Source organism: Orycteropus afer, unplaced genomic scaffold (assembly GCF_000298275.1).
Source record: "Orycteropus afer afer isolate SDZICR_OR568_19922 unplaced genomic scaffold, OryAfe1.0 scaffold00026, whole genome shotgun sequence".
NCBI classification, from domain to species: domain Eukaryota; kingdom Metazoa; phylum Chordata; class Mammalia; order Tubulidentata; family Orycteropodidae; genus Orycteropus; species Orycteropus afer.
In genome coordinates this window covers 1,183,035-1,198,833 of record NW_006921613.1, presented here as the reverse complement: position 1 = coordinate 1,198,833, position 15,799 = coordinate 1,183,035, and the positions used below count along the sequence as shown (strand labels likewise).

Sequence of the window (15,799 nt, the reverse complement as noted above, 5' to 3'; positions counted from 1 at the left end):
CACACACACACACACACACACACACAAAATTAGCCACAGATTAAATGGCCTGACATGGAACCCAATCATGAGTCACTATATTTGTCTTCATCTTTGTCTGGGGAATCCCAACCATATGTCCTATGATGGTGAAGATGGTGGTCCCAGTGACTTACGCACTTCAGGTACTGCTACCTAAATATGAAAATATCTCAGACACCAGAGATTGTGTCAATGAGCAGATATATCAGATTGCGTCTTTTTTAATTTTAAGCCCAAGGATATAATTTGTGTTTTTCACTCAAAGTACAAAAGGAATGAGGTTCTTATTTAAGAATATTTTATTGGCACAGTAATCTTTTTCAAATGGCAAGAAAATAATGTCCTCTTCAGAGTGAGAACATCTCTACAGCTATATGAATTCAAGTAACAATATATTTATTTTAAAGTTGAAAAATACCAGTTACTTTACAAGGCACCTGACTTTGATTTGTTTCCTACTGAATTTAAATGTTTCTAACCACATCAACATCTCTAGTAATGGAACACACCTGGCTTTACTTCGGTATATCAAGATGAGCACACAGATGAGGATGCAGGTCAAGGCTATGCCAACACCTACAGCGATGCCAGTCATTGACTTTTGGTCCAGATGGTAATAGCCTGAATAAGCTAGATGGGAAACACATTTACTCAGAATCAATCAGAAAAATAAATGATGCCATTGATCATAATTATCAGATAAACACTCACTTTTCTACCATTTTTCTTCATCTCAAAGAAAAAGTTTTGCCATTATCTATGTCTAAGCAGAAAAGACACATATTACTCTTTTATCAGAGATATCTAAGATTGGTTTATCTTCCAATATTGAAGATTCTAAATACAAGTTCTAAGGAGCTCTGGTGGTATAGTGGGCAAGGCCTCTGGCTGCTAACCAGAAGGTCAGTGGTTCAAACCCACCAGCTGCTCTGCAAGAGGAAAATAAGGAAATCTACTTCTGTAAAAATGTACAGCCTTGGAAACCCAATGGGGGTGGCTACGAGTCAGAATTGACTCGATGACCATGGTTTTTTAAAAATATGAGCTCTAGACATAATATTCTTATATGAAACATAAACATTAGGTTAATAATTTATAATGCTAAAAGGCATAAAGCATAAATGTTAATTTCCTATTTATGTAAAATACAGTAGTCCTTCTCAAACTTTAGTGTGCACACACCTGGGACTCTTGTTACAAGGCAGATTCTGACTCACTAAGTCTGGGGTGGGGCCTGTGATTCTGCATGTCTAACAGGGTCTAAGGTGATGCCCATGCTGCTGGCCCACAGACCATTTGAGTAGCCAGGTATCTGAGAACTGAATAGAAGCCTTATTCTTGGTTTCCTTTGATGATATGGTAGCTACCATGACTATTTCCTTCTGCTTTCCTGTTCTTCAATCTCTCTCTGTCTCTCTGTCTCTGTCTCTCTCTCTCTCTCTCTCTCTCACACACACACACACACACACACACGGAGAGAGACACTGAATTCTCCATGGACCTTAATCCTGTCCTGAGATTAGCTGGTACTTCTTGTATTTAAACCCACCACTCTCCTCTTCCCACAGATTGACTCTCCCTGAGAGCAGGAAAAGGTATCTAGTCTTGTACCACAGGGGCCCTGGCTTCTTGTAGAACAACTACTCTGACTGTGGTGAGGGTGGCTCTTTAAAGACATACTTTTTTCCCTTTTGCTTTTCTTGAGAGAAACAAGTTTCTCTCTGGAAAAGCTGTTTTCCTGTGATGAAAACTCTTAATGAAAACCACGTTCTTCTTAGTCTGACCACCACAACCACCACTGCTGTATATTTCCATGAAACCTCCCAAGAAGCCTACTCTCATCAGTTCATGGGTGGTGTGACTTGTCCTTCTTGGGGGTTGCACAGCTGGGAAAAGAAGTAATTGGGTACATGGTGACCTGAGAACTGCAGTTAATTCTGAGGTAATTTTGCCTCCTTCTAGGAGTACAGAGAAGAACCATGTAGCCCCATAACATCAGAATTTCACAGTAACCAGTCAAGGAACCTAGTGTGGGTTTGGGGATACTGCCACTGTAGGCTTTGAAATAAAGTATAAGGGAGCTGAAAAAAAATATATGTACTTATTTTTTCTTCTGAAAAATCATGGTGATTGTGGCAATATACAGACCTTTGGCATCAGTAGAATCTAAACGCTTGGGCCTCTGATTTGATTCAGATGCCTCCTTTGGAAGAACAGCCAGCTCCACAGAATTTGAAAAGGGTCCTTCTCCCACCTCATTGGATGCAGATATCTTGACAATATACACATTGCCTGCCACCAGGTTTTCTAGCAAAGCCATGGTTATGGCCCCTATAAACATATAGATTACAAATTAAGAAGTTTTTATTCATTCTTTGAATCACACAAACATGGTCATTTATTTAAAAAAAAAATTCTGATTATAAAAGTTACAGAAATTCATGGTAGAATATTTGGGAAGATAAATATAAATAAAATGACATTTTCCCATTGATATCATTTTGGTATATTTCTTATGAATATATATTTACTGTATACAGTTTTCCATCCTAGAATCTTCACTTAACATGGTACCATGTGCACTTCCCCACACAACTTTTCTTTATAATTTTATTTTTGGTGTAGTTCTTAAAAGGAGCATATTTTTTGTTTGGGCTTTTATAGACATATCTTAAAACATATATATACACACACACTTGTACGTAAGTATGGTCGTAACTGCATTAAGACATTATGAAAATTGAAAGCATACACATACAAAGGGAATGGTATAATAAACTCAGAGTCAATAATTACAATTGGATTTTTAAAAATCCATTGCAAGAGTCTTTTTTTTTCTTATAAAAATGTTTAAATCACTTATGTTAATAGCTGTGATAGATGACCTTGTTCTTACATTTTAAGAACACAATTAGTTTTGAAAGCACAAATATATATTTTTCCCTTCCAATCATTACCTAAGATTTCATCAATACAGACATAAAAGAACATGCCAAACTTATGTAGAAACCTGAATGATGAAGACCTAGCTCTCAGATTAGCTATCACAGTTAGCACCAGCAACCTGCTCAGCACCACTTCTCTCTGGAAGTAATCACCATTTGAATTCATATATGATATCTGCTATCAGGCAGCGAGAGTTCACAGTGGTAGAATTTGCCCATGATGGGGACTGGGTTTGAGTCTCAGCCTATGTAATTAATGCATCGTCACCACCCTATGTGTCAGTGGAAGTTTGTGTGTTGCTATGATGCTAAAAGGGAGCCCTGGGTAGCGTGGTGCCTAAGGCATCTGACTGCTAACCAGAAGTCTAGTGGTTCACACCCATCAGCCATTCCTCAGAAGGAAGGCTGGGCAATCTACTTCCCTAGTGATACCGCCTTGGAAACCCAAGGAGAAACCCAAGGAGGAGTTGCTATGAGTCGGATATGATTCTACGGCAGTGGGTTTGGGTTTTTTTGGTTATGATGCTAAACAGGTTTTAGTAGAATTTCTAGACAAAAACAGATAGGAAGAAATGCCTGACAATCTTCTCCTGAAAAATAAGCCAATGAAAATCCCATGGATCAATCACAATGGGGTTTCCACAAGTCAAGAGCTGACTCAACAGCAGCTAACAACAAACAACAACAAAGGTATCTGAAGGGATTTTCTCTGTTGGTGTGACTGCTACAAAGGATCCCTAATTTGGGCCACTGCTATTTCTTTCTTTCTTTCTTTCTTTTTTAAATTGTGATTTGGGAGAAAGTTTACAGAGCAAATTCACTTTCCATACACCACTGCAATTTCTTGAAGTGTCTTTCTGTTCTTAGTCTGCCACTGCACTGAAGTCTTTTTCTTATAAGAGGGATTCCCACCCTAAGAATTAATCCTAATGTTAAGAAAGCAGGTGTAAGGGAAATTCAGTCAGACTGTTGTTTCTGCTACTGCATTGAACAACTGGTGGGTGCGTATCCACAGGGAAACCTAGCTTTCCTAGGAGAGTTCACTTCACTTTTTCCTGACTCACAGCATCCTTACAATAGCTTCAAAGAACTTACAACAGCTTGTAAGCACACACCTCCAAGCCACAGCTTGCTACCCCAGTGTATTGGCTAGAGTACATTCATTATGTAAATGAATGTGGGGTGATCTTAGAGTTGAGGTCATGATACAGAGCCACCTCTTCAGGTCACATGGTGCAAGAAGCACCTTGCAATGGTGCAATGGAGCAGCAATACAAGCAGCCTGAAACACAGCTTGTTTTCCTGTTCTCTGGTTTCAACTTGGCCTGAACAGAGTGTGAGCTACTTGAGCACACAACTGTTAAATAAACAAACCAAGCCTGATTTAGAATCAGGAAGAATCTTTCCACTGTTACCATGTTCTTAGGCAAATGAATAAAAACCCAAAGATGTATTGTGACATGTTTGAATTAGCTAGCAGGGAGAACATTTTAGTTTCTTCACAGATATAAATAAACTGAGTTTCCATTTTATGATAGAAACTTTACATTTAATTCAAAAAGCACTTGGAAAAAATAATTATTAACTGAAATTAAATGTTATTCATTTGATTTAAATTTTGTAAGTGTATCAGCAGTGTGTGTGTGTATGTATCTCCCATTCACACACACACACACACACACACATAGTTTTCATTCAGAAAAAAGGGAATCATTTATAAAATTCTGATTCCCCTATAAATGTACTTAAAACAGTTCCTAAATACTAAAGTGATCTGACTCGTTCAATGATCAGACTGTCTCACTATCAATTAGTATGATTATTGCAGACTACTGCCTTCTATGTGTTTCTGAATCTCTAGCTAGACAAGGAGTTGCACAAGCAGGATAGTGTCACAGGCTCAGTGTCGGATCAATGTTGATCAAATCCTGGTATACTACCAACTAAGTAAATTTGTGGCCTGAAGCACATTACTGAACTTTACTTTCCTCGTGGGTGCAATAATTCTCACCTCATACAATTACTATAAGGATTAAATGAATCATCACTGGCAAGTGTCTGACCCAAGTGTATCTACTCAATAAACCTAAGTCTTCCTTGTCACCTCTTTGACTCCATCCTCTTCGACTCCATCCTCTTCCCCTTGTGGAGGACAGAAAAAATTTTTTTTTGCCATATGTGAACAGCTTAAGGTATCTTGTACTTTGTACAAGATTCTCAGTAAATGTCAACTGAATTCACATTAAAATGTGAGCTATTTGTGACCAAGGAAAGTTAATTTAATATATAAAAACAAACACTATGGTTTCAGGATTGAAGAAGTGACCTACAATGAAGTCTGAGACCTTTTCTCTCTTCTGTTTAAACTCCTACGTGAGTTTTTCCAGTTCTACAGCCCTAAATATCAGTTATATCTGATTACTTCTATGTTATCTTTCTAGACGGCCCCTCTCCCATGAAACCCAGACTTAATCTCCCTCTATTTTAACATGTTTTAAACCAGACTCTTTTGATTTCCATCACCAATTTTGCTTTTCCTAAAGCGTTCCTTTAGCTAAGTGCCTAAGGCACTTGACTGCTAACCAGAAGGATAGAGGTTCAAACCCACCAGCCACTCCTCAGAAGGAAGATGGGGCAATCTACTTCCGTAGTGATACTGCCTCAGAAACCCAAAGAGGGGTCTCTGTGAGTCAGATCTGACTCGATGGCAGTGGGAAAGCGTTCCTTTAGGTTTGGAGACTAAGGTGCGCCTGACCCAAGCCATGGTATTTTTAATAGCCTCATATGTAAGTGAAAGATAGGCAATGAATAAGGAAGACCAAAGAAGAACTGATGCATTTGAACTGTGGTATTCGTGAAGAATACTGAAAATACCATCATGGGCGGCTAGAACAAGCAAATCTGTCTTGGAAGAAGTACAGTTGGAATGTTCCTTAGAAGCGAGAATGGCCAGACTTTGTCTCATATACTTTGGTCATGTTGTCAGAAGGGGCCAGTCCCTGGAGAAGGATATCATTCATATTTGATAAAGTACAGAGTCAGCAAAAGAGGGGAAGACTTTCAACGAGATAGACTGACACAGTGGCTACAAAGATAGGCTCAAGCATAGCAAAGATTGTGAGGATGGTGCAGGACCAGGCAGTGTTTCATTCTGTTGTACACAGGGTTGCTGAGTTGAAGCTGACTCAATGGCACTGTGGTAGTTACGTTTGTGTGCCAACTTAGCTGGGCCTGGTTGAATGGCTGGGCAGCTGGTGGTAGTTATTCCCCATGAGGAGACTGGCAATCAACTCCATGGTGGGATCTACCAAAAACAGCTGAGTAGCTGCCATTGGGATATTGTCTGCTTCCTGTATATAAGGAAGAACGTTGGGAATGGTCTCTAGCCTATGGCATGCTTGGACCCTGCACGTAGCTGTATCGTTGCTCAGCAGCCTGCTACGCTCTGCCGACCTTGGGACTTACAGTGGACTTAAGTTAATGGCCTGCCGTGTGGTTTGGTAACATTGGGACTGTGCCTTTTTACTTGTCAACCTTGGGGCTTCTCAGCCTTAGCAGCCAGCAGCTGTCTGAGTGAAGAAACACCTCTAGCTCCAGTGGGCCGGGAGCGGAGGCAGAGCTGGACCCCAAGGTTGAGGGGCTTTCACACAGCCCCTAGAGCCCGGCACTTTGAATTTGGACTTAAAGCCTCCAAATTGTAAGAATAAAACTCCTGTTTGTTAAGGCCATCCCATTTGTGTTATATTTCTTGTCAGAGTGGCACTAGGTAACCAGAACAGGCACCTAACAACAACAAAGTGTTCCTGACATCAGTAAACGGTAATTCCATTTATTCTCTCTTGGAATCTTGACTCATATCTTTTTTTTTTCTTAATAGCCCAGATTAATCTACCAGCAAGTCTGGCTGGCTCCTCTTTCAAATTATGTTCCAAGAGCTTCTTATTACCTTCATTGTTACCACCTCTGTTCAAACCCCCATTGGCTCTTACATGGACAAGTACCTCTTGAATGGTATTTTAGCTTACATTCTTACTCTTTTTATAATTACTTTTCAGATGGTTGGCAGAATAATCCACCCAATGTTTTCCATCTCTCTTAGAATAAAATCTATGGTCTGACCTACAAGATCTGGTCCTTAGTTACCTCCATAACATAATTTCTTATTCCCCACCCAACTCCTCCCTTCAGCCTTGCAGACTTTCTTGTTCTTTAAAGTACCAAGCACACTTTTCCCTCAAGGCTTCTGCACTTCCTCCAGATACCCATATGGCTCTGCTGAAATGTTATTTCCTCCAAGAGAATTTGCCTTACTACTTTTATCACTTTGCTTCTTTCCTTGTTATAGCCTTCTTTATAGCAATTATGACACTACCTGAAAATTTATATATTTGTTTCTTATGTGGGATATAAGCACCAATGAGGTAGACTCTATTCTCAATGTTGAGAATAGAGCCTGGCACATTGTAAGCACCCAATAAGAATTTTGTTTAATAGATGAATCTATTCCTACCATTGGTTGTTCAATTCATCTGGCAAATGCCAAATTAAGTAGATTCTTAACTTCAGGACTTTAATTTCCAATGTGAATCTCTAATGGGGGGAAATGGCATACAGTCTTTCTCAAAATACATAAATCATTTTTTTTTTTTTTTAAAGAGGGACATCTTTACTATCTTGGGAAACTCATGTTATGAGAAAGAGTTAGGAATTACTGTAGTACAGCATTATTTCCTTCAGTGCCTTTTAGATTTTAAAATAATTAAGTACTTTATGCTGATTTACTGCATACTAGGAAGGTAAAAGCTGTAATTCTCGATCCACTTCAAATTACACATAAGCATAATTTCACACATTTCAGCTCAACATTTTACTATGTACTCTTTTAGCTACAAATATCAATTGCTCATCAGGAATATTTTTAAAATGTTGTGACTCATGAAAAAGAAACCTTGTTCTACTTCGTATTAAACATGTAGATTACAGATATAGGTAAGTATGTATAAACACACATGTTTAGAAGAAGATTAACAGATATATGGGAAAGAGATATTATCATTCTTCCCCTTCTCTCTTCCCCCATTTTTTTCCTATACCTTTACCTTTTCTAAACATGGCCATAATTAGACATTAAAGACTCTAAATTTATATTTTATTTTTTCTTCAAGTGCCATATTGTATCCCTTGTTTTTCATTTAAATATAGTGAGTCAAACTTTTTATATTTTTCTCTCTTAAAAAAGGAAACTCAATTGCTTTTTACTTATATTGTTTATTTTTTTCTATATGAATTACTGACATTAGCTATGAAAATGTTCTCTAGATCTATCAAAAGACAAAAGCTACTCACTGAGAATGTTTCCTAAAATCACAATAAGCAGTATAATAGCAAAAATAGATTTTTTTCACTGTGTACTATTATATAGTTAGAAAGGCTTATATAGTTATAAAAACCTGCAATTACAATCCATTTCACTACTGGGCCATCAGTGAGGCAAAATGTTGTTTTCTGAGCAATGCCTGAAATTGACAAATGAATGCAGTAAAAGGAGCCAAACAAAATGCTGTTTCTTTTTAGGCAGGTATAAATGAGCAACTAAAAGAAGTATCTGTTCATGATCAAAATTCTTTATTAATACTTATAACACCACCTCACGTTAGTTGCTTGGCCAAAAATTGTGCTTAATAAATAACTTTGAGATAAATGAAACTGAATTATATATTTTAAGAATATTGTGGTAGGTTATAACATAAATGACTCCCAGTGAATTATACCTCTGTCTTTTTATCCTATGTAGTCCTTTCTCGGGAGCTCTGGTAGTGACTCTGGATGTAGTGATGTGACTTCCTTTGCCCAACGGGCAAGGAAAGGTTCATAAAGCTTTGTTCAATGGGCTTCCTCCCTCTCTTGCTGATTATGGAACCCTCTCTTGCTGGTTTTAAACCATCTCACTCAAAACTCACTGCCATCGAATTGATTCCGACTCATAGCCACCCCCACTGGGTTTCCAAGGCTGTAAATCTTTATGGAAGTAAACTGCCCCATCTTCCTTCCGCAGAGTGGCTGGTGGGTTTGAACTGCTGATCTGGCAGCAGTTTCAAATGCTTTATCCTTTGACCAACTAGACCCTGTCACAACTATGAGATGACTGCAGCCTCATGAGTGACCTCGAGAGGGATCAACAGAGGAACTGCCCAGCTGATTCCTGTCCAAATCGCTAACATGAAATTGTGAGAAAACAAAACAGTTGTTTTATGTTTCAGGGTGGTTTGCTATGCAGCAATAGATAATTGATACAAATACAAAATCAAATTGTTGCTAAGTACTTCTTACTTTCAATCTCTTTAGTGACCAGGAAATTATTACTTAGCAGAACTTCTGCTTAATGAAAACTATGAATATATAGCTATCAAAACACCAGCTAAAGTTACTATGTTTATTTTATAGCCACATAAGAGTTTTACAACTACATCCACATAAGTGTCTTTAAAGTTTACTCTCTTAATTGGGTAAATATTCCTCTTGAAAAGTAAAAATGTATGTGGTATCTAGTACTGCACAGTATCTAGAATATGTAGATGGTCAACAAATGCCCTTCAAATCGTTCTTAAGCTTTTAAATGATTGGCAAGGCATTCTTTTTCCAGCATGTATATGTGAATTAAGAAGATGCCAAAATAATGAAGTTTTACTACTTACATGATAAACCATCTAAAAATTGATACACGGGATTTTTCCTATTTGGAGAAGTCCCAAAGGCCAATTTTCAGATGGGCCAATACATAAATTATATATATACTATATATGAAAGATTAAAATCTTTTAAAATTAAAAATAATTAATTCAAATGATTTTTAAGGATATAATAATAAATGTATGCAGTAAGAATATGAAGAGCTTTTTAGAATTCAATTTTTCTCAGCTAAAAAAAAAAAGATGTTGAAAAAAATTAAATTTGGTGTTTTTAAACCCTAATCAGCTTTCTCCTTCACTTAAGTGGGTCCTAATATTCATAGGAGGAGCTCTGGTAGCATAGTGCCTGAGGTACTTGACTGCTAACCAGAAGGCCAGTGGTTCAAACCCACCAGCCACTTCTCGAAGAGAAGGTTGGGCCATCTACTTCCACAGTGACACCGCCTCGGAAACCGAAGGAGGGGTCGCTATGAGTCGGGTCTGACTCGGCGACACATAACAACAACAATATTCATAGGGGTCAATTTATTTGCATGTGGACCGTTTTAGTATCAGTGCAGAGGTCTTCTCCCTTAAATCAGGTCCTCTTATACTGTTTCCCATCTTAGGGCAAAGCACATCATGACCAGAAACCTAGTAACTATCCACAATGATTTCCCTTCCCTTAACCTGTTGATTTTACCTCCTTGACTATCCTTTAACCAACCTCTCCTCTCCATCACAATCCTTACCATCCTAATCCAGGTTCATCATCTTTTTTCTGTACCATAATAATTAGTTCCTTATTCATGCTTTTGGGAGCTCTGGTAGCATAGTGGCTAAGGCACTCCTCGAAAGGAAGATGGGGCAATCTACTTGCGTAGTGATACTGCCTCGGAAACCCAAGGAGGGGTTGCTATGAGTTGGGTCGACTCGACGGCACATAACAACAACAATTCATGCTTCTGCATAATTCTTACCCACACTCCTCTCCAACCAAACCTGCTCTGTTCACAACAGAGTAATCTTCCTGAAGCATAAATCATTCACATGCTTAAAATATGTCAGTGACTTCTTAATGCTATTTGAATAAAACCAGAATCCTTAAAAAAATGTGTTAAATCAGAAATTAAAAAAATAATAATAAAACTAAACTCCCTGCCCTAGAGTCAGTTCTGACTCATAGCAAACCCCCTTTGGGTTTCCGAGGCAGTAAATCTTTATGGAAGTAGATTGCCCAGTCTTCCTTCCGTGGAGTGGCTGGTGGGTTTGAACCACCAGCCTTCTTGTTAGCAGTCAAATGCCTTAGGCACTACTCCACTAGAGTTCCAAATCATAAATAAAAATATAAATTCAAAACAAACTCCAGATCCCTCTTTCCCTTGGTTACCTATCATTAATGACTCTACTTTTCATCCTTCTTGGTAATTTAGGATATTTACCTTCTCGGTGTAGGACCTGCCACTCTCCTGCAATCCAGGCCTTCCTGGATGCATATAAAATAGTATAGCGCGTCACAACTGTTTCTGGGCCATCAGGGGGCTTCCAAGAAACCAGAGCAGTGTCATCCTCTATCAATGTCACTTTTACTCCAACTGGGGGGCCTGCTGGTGCTGTGTATACATGTAAAAAACATATTGTATTGCTAGAATAATATTGTTCATAAACATTGAAATTACCTGGCTAATAAACTGATAGGCTTAGAAGAGTCTGAAAAACTAACAACCACTATCAAGAATCTCAAAATCACAGTTTTTGCAGATCATTAAAAGCTAAATAGCAAAGTCCTGTTTTTTTCCTTCTTTTTCTGAAAGCGAATTTCATTTTAATAATGTTTAGAATATTAAAAGACCTAACAGAGAAGGCAGACTTCCAGATGGGGAATTATTCTTGATACAATTAGCCAAACTAACTGTATAAAGAAACCTACGTCCACTGAAATAAATGTCCTTTGCCCTCTCAGCATAGTTACAGCAGAGCTGTAATGATCTTTATATATCACTTAGTCCTTCACCCTCATTCTGGAGATAAAGAAATAGAGGTCTAGAGACATGAACTATCTTAGTTAGAGTCATACATAAACTATAGAATAGGCACTCAAGCAGATACCATATCCACCAATTCAATGCACTGTGCCTAAGCTGCGCCCAAAGAGAAATAGCTTCTAATGCTGGCTCCTCATATCATTAACAAATACATTATTTACTTATTTCCATTTAAAATCATATGGGTGCAGCTAAGCACATACACATCAACTGGTAGGTGGCAACCAGGGCAGTATCATCATCAAAATTACATATATTTTTTAAAAACATTTACTTTTTTTTTTTTTCCTTTTTGAGACAAAACTCACTAAGGGGACCCACTTTCATTACCTTCTGGAAGTGTAGAATGGTAGACTACAGGACTCCAGGGACTGGAGAGCTGATCCACATGCAATCGAACAGCAAACTCATATTTTGTGTTTGGTTCTAGACCTTGAACCAACATGTGAGTTTCTGATCTATATTAAAGAGTAATGAAGCTGTTAATGCTGGTAGCATATTTTTTCTAAAAGATTATCAGTATTTTCAACTATAGATAGGGCTACTATCATTCCTCATTTTCTTTATAAAAAAACAATTTAAACTAAAACAGCAATCTAATCTATTAAAAAACTACATTTGTTATTATCCTCTAGAAATAAGCCTAAAAGTTCCCTTTCTAAGAAGAAACTAGAAAACAGGCAATATAGATACAAATATAATATAAACAAGATGCTTGCTATTCAGCATTTATATTTCTGTACTTTGTTTTTCAATAAACTGAAAGATAAAAAAGGAATGAAAACATGTTATGAAATTACCAAATAATCAACTTTCTACATACGTAGAAAAAACATTCTTTTAGTGAGTTCTTTTTAGTAAAATCGAAGAATAGGAATGTAACAATTACAGAAGTGGGGTAAAAAAAGAAGAAAAAGAAAGGTGGGAGAGGAGAGTCAAAACCAGCCCTCGCTATCAGTAAAGTGTATATTCTTTTTTTGCATCTGTGAGACTAGAGCTGCTGCTGCTGAAATGTCCTCATGTATTCTGTCAATGCCTCACATATTCCGTCATATTCCTCACAAACATCACTGAATGAACCCTTGTGTCAAAGAAAAAAAAATTAACAATACACTTACTTCTCACTTATCGACATAAGATCAGGTTGTTATGTGAAAATTGGCATTACGTGAAAATTGAGGGTGACCACATCAGATCACAAAATGGAAGAAAGGTCATAGGTAACTGCCAAACCACTGAGAATCTTGGCCCAGGCAAGGTGACACATAACCTTAACCATCACAGCCAGCATTACTCTCACCTAGCACTTTGGAGTGTGTTACTGCCAGAAGTTTGTTGTTAATACGTAAAATGTATAGAAATGCCTATACAAAGAGATTTACTCTGAAATATTTCAAGTCAATAAATTTTTTAAATTATAGTGGTGGGCATCTTCGTAATTATAACATAGAAAGTAGAATGACAACTATGCCTACTTTTTGATATTAGCATGAAAACGGCCTTTTGTTTCTTTCTTCCAACATGCTAAGTTTATCCTCTTGAAAATAATAGTAGCTTTTTGCCTAATCTTGTTGCACGAGGCTGGGCAAATAAAAAATCATTTACATAAGGTATGTGTCAAAAAGTGCCATTTTCACGATTGAATATGGTATGAGTATAAAAACTGCAGCTATTTTATAAGTAAGGTATTGCTGCTGTTGTTTGCCGTCGAGTGGAGTCGGCCCCGACTCATAGCAACCCCTCCTTGGGTTTCCAAGGCAGTATCACTACGGAAGTAGGATTGCCCAACCTTCCTTCCTTCCTTCCGAGGAGTGGCTGGTGGGTTTGAACCACCAGCCTTCTAGTGAGCAGTCAAGTGCCTTAGGCACTATGCTACCAGAGCTCCCATCAGAATTCTATTTTATTTTTTTTGGTAGCTATTGTAAGTGGTAAATTATTTTTTATTTGCCCAGCCTCATGCCCTGAAAAATGCTATAGCTGAAGCCCGAGATAGTAAAAGTGCATATGAATAGGGAAGGAAGCAAAGAAAACAACTATTAATAGAAGCTACATACGTTTGAAGGTATAGAACCAAAGAAGCATTCTGCAGGCCCACAGGGTTACAGCGGATGGTGTAGTTAATTATTTGTGCAGTGGTGAACGCAGGCCTCCTCCAGTGCAGGAAGATGGAAGATGAGGTGTTAGCCTTCGCATAGAGATGGTGCGGTGGTGGTGGAGGAGGAACCATGCGATCACGAACAGCTATCAAAAAAGACAGTGTTAATTTGCTGCACGACATATCATTTGATATAGAAAGTGGTAAAATGGTAAAATCATTATACCTCACCCTGTAAATTAAGTTTTGATCTTTCCTCCACCAGTTTTTCCTAATTGTCTAGAGATACATCATTTAAGCCTAAATAACTCTTCTTTGAGTTAGATAAGCAATCAAATATTATCAACACTTTAATAGATTGGGAAACAAGCACAGGAAAGTCAAGTTACCAGCCAAAGACATTCAGAAAGCTAGCAGTGGACAAGAATGACATCCCCTTTAGTAGCAATAAAACTGAACCATTCTTGGTAGCAGTAATACTGAGCAGTAATTGAAGGAAAACAATTAGCCTCGAAGTTAAAGCAGATAAACTAAAGTTCAGTATGTGGTATTCATTGGTTATTTTTCCGAGTTAAATTTCTAGTGAGCTTTTGCATACAAAACTAAAACAGGTTCTTATAATTCAGTACATCTCAATTAAACAAATATTTACTGAGTACCTACTTGTTCAAAGTAGTATAGGATTGGAAGATTAAAAGTAACAAAACCACCAAGGCTTCTAAATAGTAATGAGACTTATATTTCAAGACGGAGGAGAAAAATGATTATGAACCGTAGTAAAATGAGCCATCCTACTTACACACACATCCTGGTGTGCTGACTGTTTGATCAGCCTGATAGCCATCTTCTATGTTGTTGTAGGCCATCAGCCTCACGTGATACTTTCTTCTGGGGTCTACAAAGAATCAACAAGGAATAATTAGGACCAACCCTGTGAACATGAGCAAAGGTTCTAGAGCCTTTCTAGATTTTGGTTTTAGGAGCTCTGGTGCTGGAGTGCCTAAGGCATCTGACTGCTTACCAGAAGGCTAGTGGTTCAAACCCACCAGACACTCCTTGGAAGGAAGACTGGGCAATCTGCTTCCATAGTGAACTCTTCTGCATGCATAAATGCTTTTTAAGCAAAATAAGATTTTTCTTTCTCTCCCTATATTGCTCAAAGGCACAGCAATTCACACTGCTGTTGTGACTGCTGTTGCTCTGTGCCTTAGAGTCGATGCCAACCCTGTAAGATACAGAGAACTGCCCCCCTAGGGTTTCTGAGGCGTTAATCTTTTTTGGACTCAGACTTCCACCTTTCTCCCACAGAGCAACTGGTGGGTTCGAACTGCCAATCTTTAGGTTAGCAGATGAGCACTTAACCATTGCACCACCAGGGCTCCTTCTATTGTGGCTAACAACAACAACAACAAGAAACCCACTGTCACTGAGTTGATTCCGACTCATAGCAACCTTCACTGGGTTTCCGAGACAGTAAATCTTTACAGAAGTAGATTGGCTAGTCTCCCTTCCACGGAGTGGCTGGTGGGCTTGAACTACCAACCTTCTGGTTAGCAGTCAAATGCCTTAGGCACTGGGCTACCATTATTTAATATCTTATGGATGGTTAAATGCCAAACAACCACCACCTCATTTTAAACAAGCCCACCTGACGAGAGATAGCTTCTTGATTTTAAAAACTTTAGGATCGTTTACAAAAGTTTAACATTATTTAGGGTTTTTTGTTTGTTTGTTGTTGTTGTTGTGTGCCGCCAACTCATAGTTTGGGTTTCTGAGGAGGCAGTGTCACTACGGAAGTAGGACTGCCCAACCTTCCTTCCAGTAGGATTGTCCAACCTTCCATCCGAGGAGTGGCTGGTGGGTTTGAACCGCCAGCCGTCTGGTTAGCAGGCAAGTGTCTTAGCTACTATGCTACCAGAGCTTTTGTTTGTTTAGGTAGTTATATTTTAGGGTCGTTTTGAAAACATGGGATCAAAATGAGATTGTTTTTAAGAATTACAATTGTCACCGTTTAATGCCTTTAAC

General features: G+C 38.2%; 1 protein-coding gene across 1 annotated transcript in view; it reads right to left on the bottom strand.

Annotated features, from left to right (window-relative positions):
* Positions 1–15,799, bottom strand: part of PRTG (protogenin) — a 177,224-nt gene that overhangs the window by 5,981 nt on the left and 155,444 nt on the right. Inside the window, exons 12-17 of the mRNA XM_007935142.2 lie at positions 14,574–14,669; positions 13,734–13,920; positions 12,010–12,137; positions 11,077–11,247; positions 2,170–2,352; positions 531–651 (exon numbers count right to left, since the gene is read on the bottom strand). Of these exons, the coding sequence (XP_007933333.1) occupies positions 531–651; positions 2,170–2,352; positions 11,077–11,247; positions 12,010–12,137; positions 13,734–13,920; positions 14,574–14,669 (886 nt within the window). The remainder of the gene's footprint in view (positions 1–530; positions 652–2,169; positions 2,353–11,076; positions 11,248–12,009; positions 12,138–13,733; positions 13,921–14,573; positions 14,670–15,799) is intronic.